The sequence below is a fragment of the Ammodytes marinus genome (genome assembly GCF_949987685.1).
Source record: "Ammodytes marinus genome assembly, chromosome: 6".
Taxonomy (NCBI): Eukaryota; Metazoa; Chordata; class Actinopteri; order Uranoscopiformes; family Ammodytidae; genus Ammodytes; species Ammodytes marinus.
In genome coordinates, this window is record NC_137235.1 from 20,816,545 (window position 1) to 20,839,228 (window position 22,684).

At 40.4% G+C, this 22,684-nt stretch overlaps 2 protein-coding genes across 4 annotated transcripts in view; both read left to right on the forward strand.

The window, feature by feature from the left end:
• The window catches only part of gne (glucosamine (UDP-N-acetyl)-2-epimerase/N-acetylmannosamine kinase), a 28,302-nt gene extending 19,287 nt beyond the window's left edge, over positions 1 to 9,015 (forward strand). For all 3 annotated transcript variants that reach the window (XM_080030036.1, XM_080030037.1, XM_080030035.1), the window contains 13 exons: positions 2,902 to 2,973; positions 3,199 to 3,347; positions 3,476 to 3,722; positions 3,956 to 4,163; positions 4,268 to 4,420; positions 4,578 to 4,790; positions 4,989 to 5,076; positions 5,215 to 5,425; positions 5,622 to 5,751; positions 5,878 to 6,099; positions 6,679 to 6,861; positions 7,243 to 7,359; positions 7,922 to 9,015. In XM_080030036.1, coding sequence (XP_079886162.1) covers positions 2,920 to 2,973; positions 3,199 to 3,347; positions 3,476 to 3,722; positions 3,956 to 4,163; positions 4,268 to 4,420; positions 4,578 to 4,790; positions 4,989 to 5,076; positions 5,215 to 5,425; positions 5,622 to 5,751; positions 5,878 to 6,099; positions 6,679 to 6,861; positions 7,243 to 7,359; positions 7,922 to 8,157 — 2,211 coding nt within the window. In that variant the 5' untranslated portion in view covers positions 2,902 to 2,919 and the 3' untranslated portion in view covers positions 8,158 to 9,015. The remainder of the gene's footprint in view (positions 1 to 2,901; positions 2,974 to 3,198; positions 3,348 to 3,475; positions 3,723 to 3,955; positions 4,164 to 4,267; positions 4,421 to 4,577; positions 4,791 to 4,988; positions 5,077 to 5,214; positions 5,426 to 5,621; positions 5,752 to 5,877; positions 6,100 to 6,678; positions 6,862 to 7,242; positions 7,360 to 7,921) is intronic.
• A 3,793-nt stretch (positions 9,016 to 12,808) lies between these two features.
• On the forward strand, positions 12,809 to 22,656 carry clta (clathrin, light chain A). The gene is made up of 5 exons (XM_080029195.1): positions 12,809 to 13,065; positions 13,776 to 13,804; positions 14,128 to 14,245; positions 14,451 to 14,562; positions 21,543 to 22,656. Exons 1-5 carry the CDS (start codon positions 12,888 to 12,890, stop codon positions 21,712 to 21,714), a joined length of 609 nt encoding a protein of 202 aa, XP_079885321.1. The 5' UTR covers positions 12,809 to 12,887; the 3' UTR covers positions 21,715 to 22,656.
• Positions 22,657 to 22,684: the final 28 nt, after the last annotated feature.

The following is a 22,684-nucleotide window of genomic DNA, read 5'->3' on the forward strand; positions in this document are numbered from 1 at the left end:
AGCACCAAAGACTGTATGGGCGGCAAAGAGACATCCTACCAGCAGGGAGAGATACTTAACTAGTAGAAGGAGACAACAGAACAGGCTCAGGCAGCCGCCTGCGAGCTGCCGTAGATGTCAAAACATAAACATGAAGAAGTCAAGGCGAAGTTTGGCATCGGACAGCTTAAGAACCGAAGATAAATAGGTCAAAAAGATTGTTAAACCGTGTATTAGTATAACACCTCAACAAACCAAATTATGTACCACTTGTACAATGAAACGAAACGTACATCCGACCCTGTTTACCGCTACCATTAGCGGCTAACTTTAGCGTATAAACATCTATGCTTTCCTACTTCGCCTTCATAAGGGAACTAATTTGCACATTTTCTTTTTTAGATGAAGTACCGTTAGGTCCTTTACCACTCAGAGAAATGCGCCGTGCCCTTATAAAGTGTATGGCAGCATCTTAGAAGGCTCATATGCGTTTAAAAGTGTTAGCATTGGCTCATTGTTGGCAAATAGCCTCGGGCTTTAACCAGCGCCGCATTTTATTATTTTATTTTTAAAAGCTGCCTTGTCTTAATGGATTGTCGTTTGACTAGAAGTTCTTGGAATAAAGATGTAATTGAGTAGAAACCTCTTGTATACAGTCTATGGTAAAAACGCTGTATTTTGGATTTTCTGTTGGCATTTTTTAATATGTAAAAAGATAACGATTTAATCGATAATTGACCGTTAATTTTCCCGATCATCGATCAATTAAATTTCTTGAAATGCCCATCCCTAGTAACTATTAAGGAAAGCGTGTGCGTGCGTGCGTGTGTGTGTGTGTGTCTGGCCTTCGAGATTTTTGCCTACCGCTCTTCTGATCTACTTCACACTCGGCTGGTGAATTGCTGAGGACCTGAGTGCTGAGGGTGATGTGGTTTGGATCAGCGGTGCCATAGAAAACTGCTTAAACGTAGTCAAGCCAGCCAGACTTTAACACCACAAATACACATGCACCAATATACAATTGTCAATTGTAATTTCTATGCACTGACAAAAGGTAAAACACTTAAAGATAAGCTGCTAACAGGACATGTACTGAAGTCACATTGAAGTTATGTAAGCAAGCAAAGTTAATAAGTTGACGGTACAAAGATACCTTGACTGAACAAGCCAAACTTTGTATGGTTAGTTCAATCCAAACAAACAGTCCACACAAAGTAGAGACAAACAAAAAAGCTGTAAGTCAAAGCTCAATCTAGATTTAAAGATGGTTTATTAACGTTAGTTTTGCTAGCGAGTAGCGACTGAAATTAACATAAACACCAACCAGAACTTTTAGAACCCGTCCAGTTTTACTCCACAACTAAACATGCCACTGAATTGTCCTTAAGTTGGGCAACACTCGTTATAAAAAGTAAGTTTGTAAATATTCACTCAGGACATAGTTTGCATCTTTTCGAAACACTTGTGTGTTCCTACTAGATCATCCCATATACATTGTCAGTCAAGCAGCAACTACGGCTTTGTCATTGCATAGCAGAAGTTAGACAGCCAAGTCCAGTCCAGATAGATAACTCGTATCTGTATCAGTATATCAATAAAACCCTAACAATACCCATTCATAGTGTGTCTCGCAGAATTTTTTTTCTTTGAAGCATGGCTCAAGTCAATAACTTTTGACTTGAGCAAAAACATATGATTGGTGTCATTTTTTGAGGCTGATACTTCTAGAGCTGTTAAACTATGTCCCACATTAAGAAAAATAGAGATCTGATCTCTGTATATCATGTATGGTGGTCCCATTCATTAGGCAGGCGATCACACATGACATAGCCCACTTATTTTCTAAAAGGGAAATTGTTCTACATATTGCTTGCAAATAATAGCAAGCACTGGAAACAAAAGGGGGCTCTCATCAGGACATGGACTGGGGTAACCGATGGTTCAGAACGGCACACCATGGAAACGTAATGGAATTTAACATTCATGCCACAGTGGGGAACCCATTTTTTTTTTTTCTATTCTTTGTTTGCTTGTACTTTCGGATGTCAATGACCCCTCCATTCCTATTCCCAGAAATGCAAACGAGTGAAATGCAGCTCAGTCAGTTGCTTGGGATATACTGCAATTTTAAAATTCCAAGAACTTGATCCACTCTGGAATTTAAGGAATTTGATTTGACAACATTTGCTCAAATATGTACACTGTGCAAGTGAATGTTTTCTGAAAGCAACGCCTAAATAAATTGGTGTGGTCTTCAATTTAAGAACTGCAGTATACTTTGAATGCCTCGTTGGGAAAGGGCAACTGTCATGATGCATTTACAGCAGCAGATGGCAGTCAGTATTAGTAAAAGGAAAAGTTTCTTTTGAATGAAGGAAGGTGTCGAGGGTATGTAAGTGACAACGGAAGGCTGAGGAGAAGAGTAGGCCTTTTTATTTTACTGTATACTTTCTGACAGGTCCTAGATTTATTTATGTAGCCCACTTTATTTCTTGTGAACTGGTAAAAGAAAGTTGGTTTGGAAAGTTTGGTGCTTTTCTCACCTCCACTGCGTCCAATAACCTCTTGGTTGATTTGGTGACATCTGTTTTGGGACTACAGATGGGAGATGTCCATACGCTGATGTTCATGGCAACAATTATTATTGTGCGCACTGTTATTAAACCAGTAAAATTAAAAGTAAAGACAAATTGGTAGCAGGTGTGGCTGTGAAGTTTGCCTTGCCATGCAAAATATTGTCCTCAAGCATGTTTCCACCTCTAGAAGCCGGGACATGTCAGCATATGTTCTTTATGTAAAGCGCAAAACAAATTTGAGTGTAGTTTTGTTGTGTGGTGGTGGGTTAGTGGCAAATGAAGCACAGTATGCATTCGAAACTTATGACAGGATGTCACACTTTTTTCTTTTGTCCCCGTTTCCAAGGAGTTGTACTGTCTAAGGATGCAAAGGAGCAGAGACAAGATGGAGAAGAAAAAGGTGGAAGAGCAGAATCCGGTATGACTTTGTTTCTTTAGCTCTATATCAAAAATATATAATTTGAGAAGCAGAAATACTTATATAACGTCATTTTCTGTAATTAATGTACATGGTTGTATTGATAAGGATACGGGGGAAAAAATGTATTGGAAAAGTTAAACATGTATTTGTAATTTTCATGCACATTTTAAACAAAACTAATGGTGTTTGTGTGGTAACTTTTCCATTTCCATTTTTGTGCAGTGTGAAAAGAGGTTGAGGGTGTGTGTGGCGACATGCAACAGGGCCGACTACTCCAAGCTGGCCCCCATCATGTTTGGCATCAAAGCCCACCCTGACGAGTTTGAACTGGAAGTGGTGGTGCTTGGCTCACATCTCATCGATGACTACGGGTAAGTACCAAGTGGCACAAAGGCATACTTAAAAAAAAGCTTATTGCTTATGTCCCAAAGCAGTGAGGTAGTGTTATTAAATCATAATGGACCCACCCACCTTTCCTCTTTAACATCCCGCTTTGCAGGAACACCTTTCGTATGATCGAGCAGGATGACTTTGACATTGGCTCCAAGCTGCACACCATTGTGAGAGGAGAGGATGAGGCTGCCATGGTGGAGAGCATCGGGCTTGCACTGGTCAAACTCCCAGACGTGCTACAGAGACTGAAGCCGGACATCCTGGTCGTCCACGGCGACCGCTTCGATGCGCTTGCCCTGGCAACTGCCGCAGCGCTGATGAACATTAGAATACTTCACGTGGAGGGAGGAGAGGTGAGTGAGCAGGGCTCCAGAACATAGTAAAAATGTTTCTAATCCAATTGATTTATTGAGTCAACACATTTGCTTCTTCTGTGTATGCGGTTATGCCTGTTCTTACCTTACCCATAAATGTAAGCAATCGGCAATGGAGGAGGTTTTGACCTGGCGTTTGTGTGTGTATTCACTCTGTAGTTAATGACACATAAGATACGAGATCCCTTCTCTTTGCTTTCCGCTATTCCCAGGTAAGCGGTACAATCGATGACTCAATCCGCCACGCCATCAGTAAGCTGGCCCACTACCACGCCTGCTGCACACGCATGGCGGAGCAGCACCTCATTGGCATGTGTGAGGATCATTCTCGCATCCTGCTGGCTGGCTGCCCTTCATACGACAAGCTACTGTCACCCTATCACAGAGAAGACTACATGGATATTATCAAGACCTGGCTAGGTAAATTGGGGACAAGGTCATGGGAAAGAATGATATAGTGTGTGACTTTAGAGTGTGTTTAGACTTCATGTGTGGGGTGTTTTTAATATTTTTTCATATTGCAGGTGACAATGTGAAGGAGGGTGACTACATAGTGGCCTTGCAGCACCCAGTTACCACTGACATCCAGCACTCCATTAAGATCTATGGGCTGATGCTGGATGCACTAGTCTCCTTCAACAAAAGGACCCTCATCCTCTTTCCTAACATCGATGCCGGTTAGTATCATTTTACTGTTCCTTTTCCTGTTTTCTCTGCCTCCTATATGTGTGTGCACATTTTGAATAGGATATTTTTACACTTGTGTGACATTTTATCCTTTGAATGAATGATTGCAACTGTATCGCATTGGCCCGCCCCTTCCTATGTAAACAGGAAGTAAGGAGATGGTGCGTGTGATGCGAAAGAAAGGCATTGAGCAGCACCCCAACTTCCGGGCAGCGAAGCACATTCCCTTTGAGCAGTTCATCCAGCTGGTGAGCCACGCCGGCTGCATGATCGGAAACAGCAGCTGTGGGGTACGAGAGGCCGGCGCCTTCGGGACACCGGTCATTAACATTGGATCAAGGCAGACTGGCAGAGAAACAGGTAGGTGACTGTGACACAAAAGAAAGATTGGGCAAGAGCACTTGCAAATTTGACCATCACCAAACTGCAAAAAGGCAAACTAAACATCAACAACATCAATTTACGTATATGATTTAATGCAAAGCAAACACTATTTCTTTTTAAATTAATCTTACCTCATCTGAACAACCGAGTTGATAACATGTCCCTCTTTTCCAGGTGAAAATGTTCTCCATGTAAGAGATGCCGACACTCATAATAAGATCTTCCACGCTTTGGAGCTGCAGTTTGGAAAGAGATATCCCTGGTATGACCAATGTACTGCTCGTCTGTCTCACTGGGTCTTTGTCCTGCAGTATTTCTCTTTTATATATATATATATATGTCACAACTTTCCAGTTTACATTTAATTCAATTAACTCAGTTCCCTATTTTTCCCCGTCAGCTCTAAGATTTACGGTGACGGCAACGCAGTGCCTCGTATTCTCAAGTTCTTACGTTCCATTGACCTGGAAGAGCCGCTCCAGAAGACCTTCTGCTTCCCCCCAGTGAAGGAATCCATCTCCCAGGACATCGATCACATTCTGGAGACACAGAGCGCTCTGGCTGTCGACCTGGGAGGGACCAACCTCAGAGTGGCCATCGTTTGCATGAGGGTAAGCTGCTTACAAATTGAGCTTTTTTAAAATTTTGCACTAATAATTATTAATCGACTAATGATTATAACTGTTTATTTATATGGATCACTTTGGAGACACATTCCTTTTATGTGATGATTTGATGTGACCGAACCTGCTACATGCTCCTCATCTTCTGTTATTTTTTCCTTTCACTTCCTCCATCTCTGTCCAGGGAAGTGTAGTGAAGAAGTACACTCAACCCAATCCAAAGACCTACGAGGCCAGGATGCAGCTTATACTTAAGATGTGTGCAGATGCCATGAGGGACTCTGTTGCCCTCAACTGTAGAATACTCGGTGTTGGTATGAGAAAAAACACACACAAACACACACACACGCGCGCGTACGTGTCCCTAAATGGAAAAAACTGCTACGATGCTGACCTACACATCGTTGAACTATCTCATAACTCATACCTCTTCATCTTAGGAGTGTCCACGGGCGGGCGTGTAAACCCACAAGAAGGTGTGGTCCTTCACTCCACAAAGTTGATCCATGAGTGGTCCTCAGTGGACCTCAGGACCCCCATCTCGGACACCCTGCACCTGCCCGTGTGGGTCGACAACGACGGCAACTGTGCAGCGTTGGCTGAGAAGAAGTTTGGTCACGGCAAGGGAGTGGAGAACTTTGTCACGGTCATCACAGGAACAGGTGAGAAGCCAGGATTGTTATTCATGCGCTCATTTGGTAATCCATAGTTAGTGTAAGCGGAGTTGGTGCAAGCAATAGTGTGTATGTGAGTAAAGGTAGCAGGGCAAGTTAATATTGCGAAACAATAACATGATAATATGCACTGCTAACCGACTCTTATGGCTATGTGAGCTTGGAAAAGTGGTAATGCAGACAAGCAAGCTGCATTTGGTAAATTTAGTCATGGTATATTTTCTGTCATGGTTAATATGTTGGGAGTGTGTCGAAGCGCAGGCCCTGTATCGTGATTTGAAGCTGTTGTGATCAGTCATCGATAAACTAGTACTGACAACGGCTTGATCTTGATCTAGCTAGATCTTAATAGAGTGCTGGATGTCGGTGGTAACTGGGTGCTGCAAGGCCACTATGTAGTCACCGTCCTTCACATTGTCACCTGCAATACGAAAAAAACAAAAACACCCCACACATGAAGTCTAAACACACTCTAAAGTCACACACTATATCATTCTTTCCCATGACCTTGTCCCCAATGTACCTTGACGATCTGAGGGAGTTAATATCTTGTCTCTGTCCGGGCAGGTATAGGAGGAGGGATTGTCCATCACAACGAGCTAATCCACGGCAGTACGTTCTGCGCTGCAGAGCTGGGTCACATCATGGTGTCACTAGAAGGCCCAGAGTGTTCGTGTGGCAGCAGAGGATGTATAGAGGCCTACGCGTCCGGCATGGCCCTGCAGAGAGAGGCCAAACGGCTGCACGACGGTTAGCTTTCATTCCTGCTTCATGCTTCACCGTATGGCATTGTTTGTGCATAAAGGAATGGTTCATAGAAAAGTTTTCTTTTTTCCACATTACACAAAGAAGTGACAAAGGTATCTCCAAAATAAAGAGGCTGGTGAATGTATGCCTGAATGTTGAGACCCACTAAAGGCTGAGTTGAATATTTTGCCCTCTTATGAACTCAAATAGAAATGAAATAAAAGAGTAGATAATGACAAAACATTTTCTCTGTACGAACTACAACTGTAATTTGTTGTTGTCGTTCTGATTAAAGTGGTCTTAAGACGTTCAGTATGTGTACCTTCATTCATAATTTACAAACAGTACACACATCTAACCTGTGTGTTGGTGTATGTCTCTCAGAGGATCTCCTGAAGGTGGAGGGGATGGACATGCAGCTTGCGGAGCCAATCACTGCTGCCCACCTTATCAAGGCAGCCAGGCTGGGGAACTCCTCAGCTGACGCCGTTCTAAACAAGGGTAAACGACGCACAAAGCAAGCACACACACTATAAGGAACCTGTTAAAAAATATTTTTTTTAGTGACACACAATAACCTCCCCTCTGCCCCTCACCATCCTTCAGAGTCCACTGATTGTAAAACCGTTTTTTCTTTTTTTTAAGGTGCAGTATGTAACTTTGGGTGTGTCAGAGAGCTTAACATTTTCTAAGATACTTTATCTTTACTGTAATAAACAAACTTTACTCACAGTAAAATTGGATCTCTGATATATTGTTTGAAGTTCAAAAAAGCTACCTAACAATTTACTGTTTCACTGCTGTTGTTTACAGCAGCTGAGACCACAGTTTTTATTTACAAACATTTTCTAGTCTTATGTTTGGTTCCAGGTGCCTCAAAAATAATCTTGTTTTATGATTATATGATTATTTATTACTCAGAATTACCTGTAGAATAAATGTGTTTTGTAAACTAACTGCAGGCTCTGCAAATGGAAAAAAATTCCCCTCCCCTGATTCTGCATAGAGCACATTTTTAACATGCGAGTCTCATTTCTATGTGTCTTCATCTTCCCCTGTCCAGCCTCCACAGCATTGGGAGTGGGCATCATTAACATCCTCCACATAGTGAACCCCTCGCTTGTGGTTCTGTCAGGAGTGTTGGCCTCTTACTACCAGGCCCCGGTGCAGCGCGTCATCTCTCAGAGAGCCCTTGTCTCTGCCCAGAACATCAAGGTTGTCACGTCGGACTTGGAGGAACCTGCTTTACTAGGAGCAGCTAGCATGGTGTTAGACTATGCAACCAGAAGATTATATTGAAAGATGTAGTCCTGATTTACCCAGGACTGCAAAGGTCAAACGATTGCCTGTAATGCCCGGATAAATAGATACATTATATTGTATATTTGTTAATGTTGCTGTTTGATAAGCTTTGCATTGATTGTGGATAGCAGTTTTGCCTGCATTGTCTATTGAAATATGCATTCTCAAGCCTATGAGAATCATGCCTTCACAAGGGCATGTTCCAACCTTTTGAGTAAACAGCATTTATATGTACCCACTATGTGTGGGACGGACCCGCTCTGTTTTTTAATGTGATTTGGGTGGATGGAGAAGTCTGTTATTTAAGAAAAGGCTGTTGCAGATGTGACCAAAATATTGCTGAATCATTCTCCTTTAGCTCAACTTCAAAATTCTACCTATTTTTTTTTGTGGCCGTCTTACTTTTTCTGAAAATCAAATTGTTGAGTGTTCATTCTCAAATCTCATCTATTTTTAGATGATGGGACAAATTGCTCTGTTGTTAAAAATGTTAAGTATTAATAATTTAAGTGCTTTTAAATGATGGTTAATGTACTTGGTGGTCTCTAGCTTCAGAGGCAACATGGTTACGGAAAAAGGAGTTACTATATTAACATCCGTTTATTGAAACATTTAGGAAGCAACTGCTTTAGCCTAATAGCTGCTACAGTAAGATGAGGGCCTGAGGGGGAATGTTTTGCCTGAATCAGGTGATGCTTTTCATTACCACAGACTTTATGAAGATTTGAACTGTTTCCAAAGTTTTCTTCATGCCTTCAGAGGATGTATTTTATCTCGAAAAACATTCAAGTGGATTGTATGTACTCTGATATACTGTACTGCATTGCATACAAGTAATTAAAATAATAATTTGGATTTAATTTCTTTGTAATTGTTTATGTTCAAATAAATAACACTCTTGTTTAAGATGTACTCAAGAAAGTCTTATTTAAGTGAAGTGAGAAAGATGTGGATGTTCTGTTGTATGCAAATCCAGGTCAGGAAAGCCAAATCTGAATACTACCTTGAATTAATCTCAAACTGCTACTCTAACCCTGCACTATTTTGGAAAGCTATGAACTATAATAAAAACAATTCTAGCACAGTTCCCGCTCAGATCAAATTAAATGGTCATACTCTCAATGATCAAAAAGAGATTGGCTTAGCTTTTAATAAACATTTTGTAGCTACTGGTCAACTCTTTCAGAATGGAGGATATAGGCCTTCTACCACCAGTAGTAACGTACCGCCTGTCTCTCAAACTCCTCTTTTCAGCCTTGATCTTCTTCCCACAAGTGTTGTTGTAGATGCGCTCCTCGCCATCAACCCCAAGAAGTACATGGGAGAGGACAATTTGGACCCGTTTTCAATCAAGCTCTCTACACATATAATATCAAAACAAATTACCCATATTTTTAATCTTTCCATCTCCTCTGGAATAGTTCCTAAAATTTGGAAAAAAGCTCATGTAATTCCTTTACATAAAGGTGGTGACAAAAATAATCTTAATAACTACAGGCCAATTTCCAAACTCCCATGCCTCGCAAAAATTCTAGAATCACTTATTAATAATCAGTTAAAAACATTTCTAACTAGTGCTTCCATTTTGAGCCCATTCCAATCTGGTTTTAGGGCAGGTCACAGTACTGTCTCTGCTGTGACTTTGGTTGTAGACAACATTGTTACAGCATTAGACAAGAAAAAGCACTGTGCAGCACTTTTTATTGATCTTTCAAAGGCCTTTGATACTGTTGACCACCATTTGCTTTTACAGAGGCTGCATGACATTGGCTTTGATCAGTCTGCATGTAGCTGGTTTAGGGATTATCTCTCTGATAGACAGCAGTCAGTTAAACTGGGAAGATACCAGTCTGAGTTTTTAACCGTTACAAATGGTGTCCCACAGGGCTCAATTTTAGGTCCAGTTCTTTTCACAATTTATATAAATAACATTGTTTCATCGCTAAAAAACTGTCACGCCCATCTATACGCTGACGACACAGTACTGTATTGCATTTCCGATTCGGTGCACCAATCTATTGAGAACCTACAAAGCTCTTTTAACACCCTGCAGGACTGTCTAGTGGACCTCAGACTTGTTCTTAATACAGACAAAACCAAATATATGTGTTTCTCCAGAGCAAAAACTATACATTTTAATGATCTTATTATTCACACAAATAATGGATCTCATATTGAAAGAGTCACTGAATATAAATATCTTGGCATCTGGATAGATGAAAAACTCTTTTACATTTCACATAAAAAATCTTGTCTGTCGTCTGCAACAAAAGATTGGATATTTTTATAGGAATAAAGCCACCTTCCCGTTGTTCAGTAGGAAAAGGATTATTGAGGCAGTTTTTATGTCTGTCCTTGATTACGGTGATGTGGTCTACCGGCATGCATCACATTCATGTCTAAAACTCCTAGACTCAGTTTTTCACTCTGCTTTAAGGTTCATCACAGGAGATGCTTATGACACACACCATTGTCTTTTATATGAGAAGGTTGGGTGGCCCTCCCTTAAAGAGAGACGTGATGCACATTGGCATGTTTTTATTTACAAAGCCTTGACTGGGAAGCTTCCTCGTTATTTAACAGAAATGCTGCTTGTTTCAAATGGGCTTTATCAGACCCGCTCCACTGACATGCTTATGCTTTATGTCCCACAAGCCCGGTCTGAGCTGGGAAAGACAGCTTTTAGCTTCAGTGCACCTGACTCCTGGAACAACTTACAGCTAAAAATTAAACTAAATACATTCATATCCTTTGGCCAATTTAAACAGACTATCTTGGATCTGCCAAACTCTACTTGTAACTGTTTTAATTAGACTATATTGTACTTTATGCCTTTTAATTGCTGCCACTCTTCCCCACTCTGTAAATGTTTCAATCGTTTTGTTTTTTCTTCTCTTCACTTGTTGTGTATTTGATGTTTTTGCATTGAATATTTTGTTTGTATTGTTGTTTTGAATTTGTTTTGACTCGACGTCATTGAAAATGAGGGTCACCCCTCAATTGGTCTCTCGAGGATAAATAAAAGTTAAATGAAATGAAAATGAAATGAAATCCTGTTGACACTGTGTTGCAATAGCCGAGTCCCCAATATGGTTGCCCTCTGTGAGCTGCCTATGCAGCTTCTTAGTTCGATGTCTACACATAAAAAGTGCAACTGTTAAAACGCATAGTAATTCCAAACACATCTCTTTTACTTGTTGATTTCCCAGACTGGTAATGCATGTCATAAAACATGTGTAGTGGTAAAATAGCCCAAATAAGAGTTGCATGCTCTTATTTAAAGCTGTATGTCAAATTATTATGAAACAAATCGAGTATTGTGCCTCTGTGGGTGCTGTAGAATTAAGACGTTGAATGAGTTGCTGTATCCATTGTCCATCCAGTCGTTTTGTTAACAGTGAGACTGAAAATAATTTCAGTTATAAGACTCCAGAATATTTAAACTGAAGGAACTACCCCTTCACATGGGACTGAAAAGTACTGTGCTTAGGAACCCATTATAACCCTGCTGCTTTTTTAACCAAAAATTGTCTACTCCCCATACTCTTTAATATATGGTATATGCCCTATTTTTAATAATAACAAAAAAAATCATAATATTGAGGGAATTATACTTTATACTTAACGGTCAACTGTAAATGAAAATGAAAACTCATAAGGTAGCATTTTTTGATGAAGCAGCATAACTCTACAGAGTCCCTCTAACAGCATTTGATGATGCCTGATGGGTCAAAACCAATGTATTTTGTCGCAGCAACATAAGGGTCAGGTGAATGCTTGCTTGTCACCTGAGCCCTTTGAGACTGTCACAGCTGTTAATTATTAACCACCATCACATTATTCTGGGGCTGGACACCACACCTGCAGGATGCTTCCCCCAAATTGAAAGAATGGCAAAGACTGTGCTGGTGTCTGACAAATGGCATGTGTAAAAACTGATTCTATGATCTGATGAGACCACAATTAGATTAACTTCCTATAAAATACAACTGAGCACTGAGAAGGATTTTTATTTTGGTATGATTCTTGCATTTGCATTTGCACAAGAAAAATCTGTCCAAGTGTAGGCCCTATAATAAAGTGATAGATATATGGACAGATAGATAGATAGATAGATAGATAGATAGATAGATAGATAGATAGATAGATAGATAGATAGATAGATAGATAGATAGATAGATAGATAGATAGATAGATAGATAGATAGATAGATAGATAGATAGATTCCCCAAAGGATAATTGTGTTCTTGCAGTAGTCCATTAAATATTTTTTTAAATGGAAAAAGGATTTAAAAAAAATCATATGTATGTATCTTATATGTGTACTAACAGATTACATTGAACCTAAATATATGGTAATACAAAATTCGCCTGGCTGGCTGTTTATGACTTGAATTTGGATATTGCAGAATCGCAGACTGCGGGTTTTATTTTCATAGCTCTGACCATATATTTGGCTCTGACAGCCCTTGGCAGGTCATGGGACCCAGATGCGGGAGGGTTTACATTTGATTGGTCCCATTTTGAGGCAGCTGAATCATGATTGGTTCTCTGTGCCTGTCTGTCGCCAATCCTGGTTTGTGATTGGTTGTTCATCTGTTTCCGCTTTGCTAGCTTTTGATTTTTTTCTTATCGTCCTTCTGCTCCTTTAGCTAATCGGTTTGGGTCAAGCACGGCACCTGCTCAACGTTTCTCTCGTCATTTATCCTCCCTAAAGTAGACACAACATGGATGATTTTGACATGCTGAACGCGCCCGCCGCTGGAAACGGAGTCGGTTCGGACGAGGACCCCGCTGCCGCCTTCTTGGCCCAGCAGGAGAGCGAGATCGCGGGGATTGAAAACGACGAAGGCTTCAGCATCCTGGACGGCGGAGAGGTCCCTACGTCGCTGACAGACGCTAACGGTGAGTGACTGCTCTGGTCCAGCAGAGACACTTTACCTTTGCTCCCCTGTACCATTGTCCGTGTAGCTGTGCAAACGTTTTTAAACGATACATATTCCGTTAAAACTTGAATGTTAAATACTGGACCCTGGAGTCGACGCTCTTCGAGTGAGCTTGCTAACGTTAGCTTAGCTCGCCTTAACATTAACCTGTCAACATAACCTAAGTCAAATGAACACGAAGACGGAAAAGAAAAACTCGTATGCATATGTGTTTAGTTTTTTTGGCGATACAAGCTTTCTTTAGCGTTTCTGAAATGAACAGAGCTGTGTGATAATAACATGAGCTCTGCCATGTCATTCATTCGCTTCCTTTACATCTTGGCTTGCCTTCCTCCTGGCAGCGGGACATAGTGCCTGCCTACCACAGCTGTGAGGGTCAGCTAAAGCCTTCTACAGCCTCAACAGGAAATTGATCGAGCTCAGTGACCTTTGGACACGAATGCCTCATTTCCTTGAAGCTGTTGCTTTTGCAATTTTAGTTGTTCATAAGTGCTGACATATGATGTTCTGAAATGTCTGTGTTTGAAAGTCTTGACGATTCAGCAAGATACTCTCAGTTAGCCAAGGTCCCTATAGACCTTCTGTTTTCTCTACGCTCGTATTCAATTTTTGTGTCTGGATTATTTGCCTCCTTGATATCTAACAGCCATTCTTCTTGAATCTTTCTAGATGGTGCTGTCAACGGAGACCTTCATGAGGTAATAATTCTTCACAGGAGGTTTGAATATCTGGCTGACAGATTAGCTCCAACTTCCTTTTCCTGTGCTGCCAACACTTGCACTGTCAGGACTTGTTTTTGGCAGTGAGAGAAAACAATTGGAGTGAGACAAACTTGGTTTTAATAAAGCCTCAAACAGCGCACAGCAACCTTTTTACAGATATACTATATGCATTTTGGAATTGGGTAGCTGACTTCAAATTTCTGACATGACTGTTGGAAACATTAATAATAACGCACAAGTGTAAATTACATTGATGAGATGATCTGTCAAGTAACACAAAGATCTCTGCCGTTTCTCAGGAAAGCAACGGCCCATCCGACGCCTATGCAGCAATTTCCAGTGCAGACCGTCTGCAGGCCGAACCCGAAAGCCTACGCAAGTGGAGGGAGGAACAGAGCGAGAGGATGGAGGTGCTAGGTAAGCAAAGACCTGTGGATTTGTTTTTTGTTTTTATATCAGAAAACAGGACGGTGTCTGAGGTAGATCTGGGAAAGGCTGATATCATGAGATCCAAACCCAAGTGCTGGAGATTCAAACATGACAGGTCTTCCCTTAAACCCTTACTTTCCTCCAGTGATTCCTTGTTAATGGCTCCTCTCCTCGCTCCTCTCTCTCTCCCCAGATGATAACTCTCGTAAGCAGGAGTCAGAGTGGAAGGACAAAGCCAAGGTGGAGCTGGAGGAGTGGCACGCCAGGCAGAACGAGACACTGGAGAAAACCAAAACCAATAACAGGTACTGGGCTTGTAGTGGTTCAACAGTGGAAGCAAAGGGGAGGCTAATAGTACCATGAATAAATACACATATACAGATGATGATGGTATGGAGGATTCACAACACCAACCCACTATCTTGGAAAAAGTTTGAATATTGGAAAATGTTATATTGAAACAGTTATGATAGCAATAGTCTTGGAATGGGGGAGCATATAAACAAATCCTAAGTTATGGCTCTGTGTGAAGGGTGTCCTGTAGCAGGTAAAGAATTGGGTCCACCTTGGATTCAAGGTTTTAGAAAGCCAATGTTCTGGTGCCCAAACCCTCTCGTTAGCATTTCATTTGTTCACAAATGAATCAAAGCTTTTTTCTTTGGGGGGCAACCTGAGATCCTACCAGCCAAGAACATGATTATATTCACAGCAGTCTTGTAGCATCTTATGCTTTTACACACACACAGACACACTCTCTACCCCACAACTGTTGTGTTGTTGTGGTGGTCGGTCTGATATGTTGTTTCCCAGCACACAACGCTTTTTACTTGCCAACAGCTAGGGTAAGATAGAAACGCTAAAGACAAATAAAGGTGTAGGTTGATTTAAATTAAAAATTCAAGTTCACGGTTCAGTTAGCCAAGTTTCTGTGTCGGCTTCTGCTGCATTGTAATACAGCCCTGCTGCCCTATCAATAATAAACCACCTGCAGCCAGGGCTCTCTACTCATCTGGCAACCATGCCATTTGGTGGAAAAGTGTTCCTAACGCAGGATATTATCACGTGGATGGTCTTTGTTTGGTACAAACAAATAGCTGACATACAATTGAGCATGGTGCGATTTTGAATCAACAGTTATGGCTCACAATTATTTTCCAATATTAATCTATTTCTTCTTTTCCGATAAATGAATGAATCACTTGGCTTTTACTCATAAATACAAATATTTGTTCAAGTCTACTTTACTCTTTATTTACCAGGGATCAAATCAGTATATTTAACTTTCATGTTCTGTGTGACCAACAGTCAACCAAAGAATAGTATTTAATTCATAATATGAACCAAAGACAAGCAAACGAGTCAGCAAATATTTTGGTATCCTGAAATAAATACTTTGATTCGCTATAATCACAATATACAGTCAAGTGCGAAAGTTTGTGAACCCCTTGAACATTTTGGAATTTTATTTATTGTAACCATCATTAATTCATTTTTATCAATACCAGTATTTTTTATATGAAATAACAGATGTTTGTTTATCAATTCAACATTTTTCTTTTCCAGAAATCAATTGTTAAAACAGATAAAACAAATTATTTGACGAATGTTGTATGTGCAAAAGTTTGTGAACCCTGAGCTGCATTGCTTAAATGGAGCAGGTAAACACAATCAGATGGGCCAAATTGAGTCATGAAATGGACCAATGTAGTGAGAGATCTTTAGGGAAGAAATTGGGCGGCACTAGATACAACAGAGATAAAACCAGGTCAGTTTAGGCTCACCAAAGTGAACCCATACAGGTCAGACATGCTAAAAGGGGAAACAATCTCAGAGGATCTCAGGAATAGAGTTGTGATGCTGCACATTTGTCTGGGGACAGCTATAAATTATTTTAAAAAAAGTTTGAGCTCCATCGGTCCACCGTGAGGCAAATCATCTACAAATGAAGAGCTTTAAGAGTGACTGAACATCTGCCTAGAAGTGGACTTCCTTCAAAAATATCCACAAGCGCCACAAGATAAGTGATTTTTCAGTTAAAAGCCAACCCAAACATTACATCTGGTGATTTGCAGACCTCTCTTGCAGCATCTGGGACAGATGTGCATGGTTCCACAATAAGAAGAAAACTCAGTCAACATGGCTTTCATGGGATGGTTGCTGAAGAAGCCTCTGCTCTCAAGAAAGAACAAAACTGCTTGTCACAACTTTGCCAGAGAGCACCTGGAGATACCTGAAGTCTTATTCTGTGGACAGATTAGTCAAAAATTGAACTGTTTGGTCATAACCAAAACCGCCATGTTTGGGCAAAAACGCAATTCTGCCTACCACCTAGAGAACCTTCTCCCAAGTGAATAATGGTGGTTTCAAATTGTCTGCAAATCTCCAGGTGTAATGTTTGGGTTGGCTTTTACCTGAAAAATCACTTTTCTTGTGGCGCTTGAGGATATTTTTGAAGGAAGTCCACTTCTAGGCAGATGTTAAGTCACTCTTAAAGCTCTCCATTTGTAGATGATTTGCCTCACGGTGGACCGATTGAGCTCAAATTTTTTTTTATGAATTTATAACTGTCCCCAGACAAATGTGTAACATCAAAACTCTATTCCTGAGATCCTCTGAGATTTGTTTCCCTTTTAGCATGTCTGACCTGTATGGGTTCACTTTGGTGAGCCTAAACTGACCTGGTTTTATCTCTGTTTTATCTAGTGCCGCCCAATTTCTTTCCTAAAGATCTCTCATTACATTGGTCTATTTCATCAACCAATTTGGCCAACCTGATTGTGTTTACCTTGCTCGATTTAAGCAATGCAGCTCAGGGTTCACAAACTTTTGCACATACAACATTCGTCAAATAATTTGTTTTATCTGTTTTAACAATTGATTTCTGGAAAATAAAAATGTTGAATTGATAAACAAACATCTGTTATTTCATATAAAAAATACTGGTATTGATAAAAATGAATTAATAATGGTTAAAATAAATAAAATTCCAAAAGGCTCAAGGGGTTCACAAACTTTCGCACTTGACTGTATAGTGATGTTGTCTTTACACACACATTTGCTTACGCACAAGCCAAAGAGAGTCTCCGGTAGACTTTGAAGCCACCCAGACACTGCGTTAGAAGTGCTTCCAAAAGCCCTGAGCCTTTAATGATATGCCTCAGCCCTGTAATTATGTGGTAACCTAAAATGTTTGCGTCCCCTTCTCCCTTTTATCGCTGTCTCTCTTCTCTCCTGCCTTCTTGCTGCTCTTGTCGTTTGGGCGGATGTATGTCCAGGGTGCTGGATGAAGACTTCTACAAGCAGCCCTTCTCTGAGCTCATTGGTTATGTGTATGTTGCTCCAACTAACATCCTCCCCTTCTCATTTTTCTTGCTTTTATTTTCTCCATTTTCATCCTTTCAACTTCCCATCATCCAACTGTTGACATCCTTTTCATCTAATCAGTTAGGGCAATAGTTAACCTCCCATTGTGTGGCCATGTGGTCCTTCACTTCGAGTTCTAATTGTTACCCTCATCATATAGTTCACAGGTATTTTTTGATGTTGTCGTTTTGTTTTTGTTTTCAAATAGGAGCTGCAGTTAAAGTTTTCACCCCATATGTATGCATGTCATTTGTGAGTGGATGCCTGTCAGGATATTTCACTAAAGAGAATGACTGCATGCCACCACACACGCACGCACAAACACACGCACAAACACACACGCACACACATGCACGACCATGTCACATCCTTGGAAATCATATGAACTCTTCCATATAATTGTGTCTTTATTCATTTTCATCCATTTATTGAACTCCATACTGTTTCCGTTCCAGTCATGTCAGCAAAACGTTTAGCAAATACATCACACAAGTTTCCAACAATTAACACTTGCTTATATTTATTGTATGAACTCTCACAGAAAGTGTTTTTTTATTTCTACAAATGTGATTTTCCCTTAACTATTCTACAAAATGAATGATATTCAGGAGTGCAATGCTGATAGATTTATTTGAAGCAATTGTGTGTTTATCATTTGACTTTGGTGTTTGCGGCAGTATCACCTAGACCTTTTTATTATTATTTATTTTTAAGTAAGACATGATTACACTGTAAAATGCACAGAGTAGACATTGTTCTCAGTGGTGAATGCTTTCTCTGAATCTCTACCTGTAACACTTTAAAAAGCCTAAAGCAGCTGTGTATTTTTCTGCTGATTTATCAGAGGATTTCAGGCAGGACACTGATGTTTTGGTAAATGAGCAAACCATGCATTTGCATTTTATTGTTCTTAATCATGGTCTTATTTCAATAATTTTGACCATAATTTCAATCGTTAAAAAAAAAAAAAAAAAAAAAAAGCCTTCATCTCTATGAGTACATTGCTGGGATCGAGGAACACGGTGTCTTAAATCAGATGGTTGAAGTAACATTTGCAACCTTTAAGTATTGTAGCTGTGTGATTTTAGTGTTACTGTAGAGGTTGTTGTCCGGCTGTTAGATTAGCTCCAACTTCCCTTTCCTGTGCTGTCATTGCAACATTTGCATCGTCAGGACTTGTTTCTGGCAGTGAGAGAAAACAATCGAGAGTCAGCCAAACTTAGTTTAATAAAGCGTCTCGAAAGGCACATAGCTAATTTGACTTTTACTCCTGTCTCTGAATCTCCACAATTCTGTTTTGTTAAAACCTGTAATATTGAGTCCTGCTCTCGCAGCCTCCATCTTCTCCTTATTGGTGCAAAATAAAATGCACAGCAACGATTTTATTGATAACACCACTGGTCATATAATGGTTACACAACTGCTTCAAACCAAACTGTGTTCATGCTTTATTAGTGTTAGCTGCTCTGTGGCTACTGCTGTTCTATAGGAGGACATGCTAATTTGCTGAGCTAGCGATCCAGTAGCTTAGTTGTGCAGCCTTTAGTTTTGCCATCAAAATGCTTTAGAATTCCCATAAGGGTGCATTGTGGTGTACACACGTTTTTTCTTATTCATCAACTTCAAATGTAATGGTCAAAAGGAGAGGCCAGTTCTTTCTTTATTTAAAAAATGTATTAAATAAGAATAGTTCATTTTTGGACAGTCTTTGATTGTCGCCCAGCTGTCCTCCTTTTGAAAATTAGCATCACCTTTCCATTCTAGAGGGATGCTTCAGTATTTTTGAAGGGGGGTTGTTTTATGTACTTAAGCATAGTAAGTGTGTTGTCTTATGGAGATGGCGATCGACGCAATCACTATATGGAGTCTAGGGGAGAGTTTGCTGCAGCAGAAGTCAGCCTTGTACTGTTGCAGTCAGAAAACCCCACTTCAAAAATACTGAACTATCCCTTTAAATGTAACAGAATAAATATGAACACATGCTTATGTTTGTCATGCCACAGAATACTTTTTTTTTTTTGGTGCACACCCCAATGTAGCGTTTTGTTAGCTTACATGCGAAATTTAACTATTACTATAGACAGTTGTGGGGACTACAATTAATGTTAATTTCAATGTCTTGTGACATAGGAAGATATAATTCCACTCATCAAACCAAAGGCTGCACACTAACCTTTTTGGGGGACACTATTCAAGGGGGAATAAATGACATCGGAAGAAAACAATGTTGCTTTTGCATGCTGGCTTTTGACATCTGCATTTAGCTCATTTTTGTTGTCTTTCATTTTTCGTCTTCTCCACCCCCTCTCTCTCTCTCACTCTCTCTCCCTCCCCCTATCTCTTCTAAATTCTGACTTGTGAAACTGTTTCTCCCTGTTTTCTTTTCCTATGCACCTTAAAGCACACACATTAACCATCCTTGCTACCGCCTAGACCAGTTAAGTAAAAATACGAAACCCCAGATCCTCCAAATACTTTATATATCTGACAGGGGATAGATGCAGTTCTGTGTGTGTGTATGTGTGTGTGCTAGCTAATTATACGTTGCATAGATACCCAGGTTACAATATCAACAGTTGAATCCACTGCCTAGATAGAGGTTTGTTATATCCCTTCTGTGATGTTGTGGTTCTTCTAGTCCCTTTTGTGTATTTGTAGTTGGTTGTGACAGTGAATGTTCATTGGCTTCTCATCCCCATTTTGCTTTGTGTACTGTGTTGTAGTCAGTAGCTAGAGCTAGAGTTTGCTTGCAGGTTGGGTGGGGAATAGAAAGGGATCCCTATGATTAAAAAAGTACAATGGCAGTGGAATTATTCCTACATTTGTGGGTGGGATGTGATGAAAGCTTAACTTTGTTTAGCCATAATCTGTGGCTTGCATCCCAAAATGTCTTGTGTTAGTGGCACTTATCCGTTTTTGAATTTATTTATTTTTTATTTATTTTTTTACGTTTGTGTCTTAACAATTTAGAATTGTTGTGTGGTAACTAAGCCCTGTTGGTAATTTTTTTTAATTTAAATGTTTATGGATGGTTTTGACACCTCAAACTTTACCAAGAAGACATTGATTGATACGTTTCCCAGTTATAACAAATTAAATAAAAGTAAACTCATTCTTTGCCACACTTCCAGAAAAAAACTGATTCTCAGCTGCAGCACAATGCATGGCTTAGGCCCAGCAGTTCTTTTGGGCTTGGTTAAAGAAAAACAGAACTTGCCATTTTTGTTTCTTTTTTTAATCGCATACAAGTACAGATGAGATCATCATGCCTATACTTGCATGATAGAAATCAAGTGTAAGGGTGTGGAAAAACTCCCCTCCCTCAGTTCTATACAGAACTGCTTTTTTAACCAACCAAAATATGCTTATCAGACCTTTCAATTGCTTTGTTTCGATTTGTTTTCTTTGGATTTCAGTATTTAGATGTACCTAGTACTGTTGTGGAGAGTGGAAAATACAGGTGACTGTACAGTAATGTGTAAGCAATGTTGGGGGCATGCCACAGGTTTTGAGACTGTTGTAGCTTGTTTCTTTTTGTGGGCGTGAAGACGGATGAATGTCCATTTCATTGTGGTGATTGGACTGTCCTGCCCCGAGGTAGACTCTGCTGAACCAACAACACAACATCCCAAAAAGAGAAAAAAGGAAGAATTTTCAGTCATCAGTTTTATCAAAAAGATTTATACTCATAAGATTTGGGTCAGTATTTCTAGAACCATGATCTCAGACTGATTTAATATATCTGAACAATGCAGTGTGGAGCCCATAGCGACTGGGTCTTCCAGCAGGACTCGAGTGTTGGTGGATCAGCAGTGGACTTCCTTGGGCTGTACGTGTACTTTGGTGTAGCTTACCTCTCCCTCCACTGATTGTTTTTCTATTATGTCTCGTTTTCTTTTCCCCTCTCCCCTGTTGTGTGTAGGGCTGCTGAGGAGGCCATGGTTTCAGATCTGGATGAGAACAACCCCGGCACAGAGTGGGAGCGGGTTGCTCGGCTGTGCGACTTCAACCCCAAGTCCAGCAAGCAGGCCAAAGACGTGTCCCGCATGCGCTCTGTCCTCATCTCCCTAAAGCAGGCCCCGCTAGTCCGCTAGGCAGCCGAAAGCCACCCCAGGGCGTCATTCCATATCACCCTCTTATCAGCCACACACCATCCAACCCGACTACCAATCTCCCACCATGTATATTTTGAAGACGCGGGGACCTTAGACCCCTTCTGTACCATACTTGTTTGCCATACACATCCCTGTGGCAGGATATAGCCAGTGGGGCCTACCCTCATGGCAAGGCTCTAGAGATTAGCCTTGAAGCGCCAGCTCACCATATTCTGCCCACTCTGAAAGGTTTTCATCTCTTCCACAGACCAATCAAGACCTTGTGATTCCCCTTCCTCTTTGTAACTCTTATTGTGTAAGGATGGTGAGTTGGGGACACTAAAAGGGAAAGGTTTATTATGTGGGGCTAAAGTTAGAGCTACACTACAACCTTCACATGGCCTCCAAACAATACATGTCCCATGATGCTGTACTCTCTCTATACCTGTCAGTCTTATGAATCCTGACCTATTAGGGTTGATTGATGTTTAACTGTTTTCTTCACCTTTTGCTGTCCAACTACCACCTCATGGTTGCCTCCAGTGACAAGGGTATCTTTCGTTTTAAAGGACCAAACTAAAGACAAAACTCCAAATTCAGTATGTGTACTTAACTGCGTGTAGAGCCTGCGTATTGTGTTCAAATGTCCAATCTATGCATTTCCTTGTGAAAAGCCCTTCCAGTCAGGAACTGAACATAGTCCAGTCATTACTATAAATGTGACCCGTTGTTTGTGTTTAAACCTCAGCAGTGCGTGTGTGTGTGTGTGTATGTACTCTATGCGTATACCAATGTACATATACAGAAGGAATTATATACAGTATATAAAACGTATGTCACTGAAATGACACAGTTGTGGTTTTAAACAGAAGTAGATATTAGCCCGCTGTTGCTTGACCATGTGTGTTCATTGTCCATTCGATTTCAATATCAGTAAAAAGTGAATGAAAGTTGTCGTCCTGTCGTTCTT